The sequence below is a fragment of the Myotis brandtii genome, unplaced genomic scaffold, assembly GCF_000412655.1.
Source record: "Myotis brandtii unplaced genomic scaffold, ASM41265v1 scaffold115, whole genome shotgun sequence".
Taxonomy (NCBI): Eukaryota; Metazoa; Chordata; class Mammalia; order Chiroptera; family Vespertilionidae; genus Myotis; species Myotis brandtii.
This window is the reverse complement of record NW_005353967.1, coordinates 1,869,760-1,874,314: the sequence shown is the minus strand read 5'-3', so window position 1 is coordinate 1,874,314 and position 4,555 is coordinate 1,869,760. Positions and strand designations below refer to the sequence as shown.

Genomic DNA, 4,555 nt, shown 5'->3' with positions numbered 1-4,555 from the left:
ACCGTACCCTTTTATGTAATGATGTTTACTTTGAATTTATATTAGTTCACACAAACACTCCATCCATGCTTTTGTTCCGGCCCTCCGGTCCAGTTTAAGAACCCATTGTGGCCCTCGAGTCAAAAAGTTTGCCCACCTCTGGTCTAGTTTCACTGATTGTGCCCAGCTTGGGGCTGTTGTCTGGTGGAGCTATGAAATTGTCTGCAGTTGGTTGCTGCTTGGGAGTGGCTATTCTGCAAACCAAGCCTGCAACTTGTGTGGGGTTTATGGCTGCTTGTTGAGGCTGTGTTCCAAGGACAGACTGGTCACTGTGTATGCCAGGCCTGGGGCTACTTGATGGTAGTTACAGTGTAAGTTCAAACCTATTGCTGCTTGTGCCAGACTTGGGGTAGCTTAGCTAGAGGTACAGGAAACACCATGGACAGCCACTGCTTGTTTGGTGTTTGTGGACCTGCAGGCTGTTGGATAGAGTAGGTTCTCAGGGAATCACCAGGGCAGGACAATGGTGTTTCCAGGTTAATGGAGAGCTCTGATTTGGTGCCCATCTATGCTAGACTGGCTGGCTGGGTTGGGGGAGGGCTCAACAAAGGACCAATGGTATCTGCCAGCACTTCGTCCCTGGGAGAGAGCTGTCTCAACCCCTGCTCTTCCAGCACTTTCCCTGAAGCTAGTCAATTTAGTTTCTCCCTTTATATCCTTGGTGCTTTTCTAGCTGCTGCTACTACACTGGAGCCATGTGAGTGAGTTTGTGAGCTAGTGCGACTGTGTGCGGCCTCTCAAGAGGAGTGCCTGGGACTCCAGCAGCCCTTGTTCTCACTTGGATGCTGTCCCTGCTGGTTTTCACAGCCAGATGTTATGGGGACTTCTCTTCCCAGCACTGGTGTCTGGGGCTGGGGAGCCCGTGGTGGGGCTGGGACCCCTTACTCCTTAGTGCAGGGGTCCTCAAACTTTTTAAACGGGGCCAGTTCACTGTCCCTCAGACCGTTGGAGGGCCGGACTATAGTTTTAAAAAAAAACAACTATGAACAAATTCCTATGCACACTGCACATATCTTATTTTGAAGTAAAAAAAACAAAACGGGAACAAATACAATATTTGTATTTGCATGTGGCCCGCGGCCCGTAGTTTGAGGACCCCTGCCTTAATGGGTCCTCCACAGCTTGAGTATTCCTCTGATTCTTAATTGCCACCTCATGGGTGTGGGACCAGCTTATTTCATGTCTCTGCCTCTCCTACCAGTCCCTTTGTGGCTTCTTCTTTATCTCCTCAGGTATAGCATTTATGTTCAGCTAGTCTTTAGGTGGTTCTCAATGATGTTTGTTTCATAATTTAGTTGCAATTTTGTTGTAGTAGTGGGAGGAGGTGAGCACAGCACTTACCTTCTCTTCTATCTTGACTGGAATCCAATACCTATCATTTCTAACTTCTGAAATATTTTGTTTAGGTGAAACATGGAATCCATTAAAACTGCATTACCAATTAAGGAATGTACGGGAACGATTAGCTAAAAACCTGGTAGAAAAGGGCGTATTGACAACAGAGAAACAGAACTTCCTACTTTTTGACATGACCACACATCCCCTCACCAACAACAACATTAAGCAGCGCCTCATCAAGAAAGTACAGGAAGCTGTTCTTGACAAATGGGTGAATGACCCTCACCGCATGGACAAGCGCCTGCTGGCCCTCATTTACCTCGCCCACGCCTCGGATGTTCTGGAGAATGCCTTTGCTCCCCTGCTGGATGAGCAGTATGATTTAGCCACCAAGAGAGTGCGGCAGCTCCTCGACTTGGATCCTGAGGTGGAATGTGTGAAGGCCAACGCCAACGAGGTTCTGTGGGCGGTGGTGGCGGCCTTCACCAAGTAACTGCCCAGGGGGAAGCCTCCTCCTCCCTCTCAAGTAACCAGTAGTTTTTCTTCTATTGACTTCTGGTTTTCTGCAATTTATACTTTCCCACACTATAATTGGTTTTTGTTTTATGAAATGGTAGGTGGCTTTTTTTTTTTTTTTAATATGTATGCAGGATTCTGCTGGTACGAGAGGCCTTCCTCTTTCTGTTTTAAAAAGTTTTACTGCCATATTGGCATTCCATTCCTTCTGTTGCCATGCTCACTGTTACCTGTTCTGGATTTCTGGTATGCTTTGACTTTCAAAGTAACCTCCAGTCTCCTCACATGCTGACCTTCGGATTACCTCAGTTTGAGTTTTCCCCTATGTGCATGTGCATCTCCCATTCTGCCTACAATTCAGACAGAAATCACAAAAAGGCCTTTAACTCACCAAAGGTAAATATCTGTATCTATTAGGATGTTTTATACATAGACCTCAGTTGAGATGTATACTTAGCAAAGTTATTTTTAAATTGAAACAACACAGTAAATAATATAAAATGCCCCTTTGATTTTGTGTCCCATGTAAATCTGTTATACCACTTGTTATAATTTTAACTATTAAATCATAACGGTCCAACTGTTTCACAAAGCCAGTTTGGGATGGGCTGCATTCCAGTTATGCTGTATATAGTTTGAATTATATATAAATTGTCCCTTCTTCTGGCCACACCTGCCTCCATCTTAGTATTTTGCAAGATTTAATTTCTTGTACACCTGGTGCCCTCACTTGCTTCAGTTACTATTATTTGATGGCAAAATAGACCTTTCACCATTGAAGGAGAGAGAAAAGATGTGTGTCTGGTCCCAAGATTTTTTGAGCTGTGCCATTCTTGGCACCCTTCAGCTGTGCATCTCCTTTTGCAAATATTTTTGTCTTACTGTTTTTACCATTTCTATATGGAAGAGGCTTGTGACCAGTACTAATCTTGAGTACAGTTTTTTTGTTTTTTTGACCACAAGTAAATTAATGTTTGCTCTTAAATGTCATTTATCTACTCACAATTTCTCACAAAGAAATCAAATGTCATTTATAGCAGATGTTGCATGTAAATTGTTATCAAGTAATGACTACAGTTCAGATGATTAAGAATTTTATAACAGAAAGCTCTGCTATGTTTTAATTTTTATGTACAATTATGACAATTAGCACATTATAAAAATATAAACCTTTGCTTTTTACTATTTCTTTATCACTGTTTATCAATAATATCACTATTGGTTTCATAATGTAAATACTATATATTGAACAAATTAAATGTCAAATTTTTTATTACCATAGTTCATGTTAATAGTGAGGCTTTCAGGTGTCTAGAGTTTTTTTGGTTAACATTCAATGCAAAACTACTAGATGGATTCCCTAATATGTATACTATCTTTTTATCTGAAAAAATAAACTATGATCTTGAAAGTGCCTGAATCAGAGCAAGCATGTCATTTGTACTTTTGTATTTTACCTTAGTTTTCTTTCTAAGGAAGTTTTACTGAGCCTTAGTATAGTGTGGTAATATTTTAATGTAGTTGGAGGGCCCTTTTTTTTTTCTTTCTAATTCTTACCTGAGGATATGTTTTTATTGATTTTAGAGAGAGAGAGAGAGAGAGAGAGAGAAACATCAATTAGCTGCCTCCTATGCATCCCAACTGGGGATTGTACCACAACCTAGGTGTGCCCTGACTGGGAATCAAACCTACAGCCTTTTTGATGTAGAGAATAACACTCCAACCACCTGAACCTCCCAGCTGGGGCAGTAGGTTTTTTTCCTAGGGTCAGATAGTAAATATTTTAGGCTTTAGGCCACATATGATGTCTGTTGCAACTACCCAACTCTGCTGAATGAAGGTTGCCATAGATAATGCAAATAAATGGGTGAGGCTGTGTTCTAATAAATTCTTAGCTACAGAAACAGGCAGCTGGCCATGGGCAGTAGTTTCCAGTCCTTGTTTTAAGACATGAGAAAAGACAGATTTTCTGTCCATTAAGATAAACTCCTTACCTCCCAAAATTATACTACTGGTGGAAACTATCAGTTTATAGTTTCTTCCCATAAAATGCATACTGGAAACTGCTATCAGTATCTTGGCGTTTCTTTTCAGGTGAAGATTTATTATTTTTTTCCCTTGAAAAGATTTTAGAAGTAATGGATATTTTTCATTTCAGCAGCAACCATCTCAGGCAAGGGAAAGGCCTGCCTGAACTTCTGCCAGTGTTTGCTCACAGCAGAGTGCACACCAGCTCTACCTGTGTGTGGCCCCAACTTCATCACCTGCTTCTGTATTCAGAGAGAAAACGTAGTACTACCTGGAGGGCAAGCTGATATTTAGAACTCTTTTCTCCTGTAAAATGCTGCTGCTCACAGTCCTCTGTATAGCAAGAATGGTGTGGCTCCATGGAAATAATTACTCTGTGTGGTAGAAGCAGTATTTATGCCACTTTTTAAAAAGCCTTCTGATCCAAGAATCAGGCAGTGAATTTTAATAGAAAATTGTAGAAAGATCTATTGTGCAAAGAATTAGTCGCTGTGTTTTTTTAAAAAAATGTTTTTTATTGATTTTTTTTACAGAGAGGAAGGGAGAGGGATAGAGAGTTAGAAACATCGATGAGAGAGAAACATCAATCAACTGCCTTCTACACACCCCCTACTGGGGATGTGCCCGCAACCAA

The 4,555-nt window shown here is 41.3% G+C and overlaps 1 protein-coding gene across 1 annotated transcript in view; it reads left to right on the top strand.

Annotated features, from left to right (window-relative positions):
• The window catches only part of GOLPH3 (golgi phosphoprotein 3 (coat-protein)), a 17,748-nt gene extending 14,430 nt beyond the window's left edge, over positions 1-3,318 (top strand). The window contains exon 3 of the mRNA XM_005857887.2: positions 1,446-3,318. Coding sequence (XP_005857949.1) covers positions 1,446-1,870 — 425 coding nt within the window. The 3' untranslated portion in view covers positions 1,871-3,318. The remainder of the gene's footprint in view (positions 1-1,445) is intronic.
• The last annotated feature ends 1,237 nt before the right edge of the window (positions 3,319-4,555 follow it).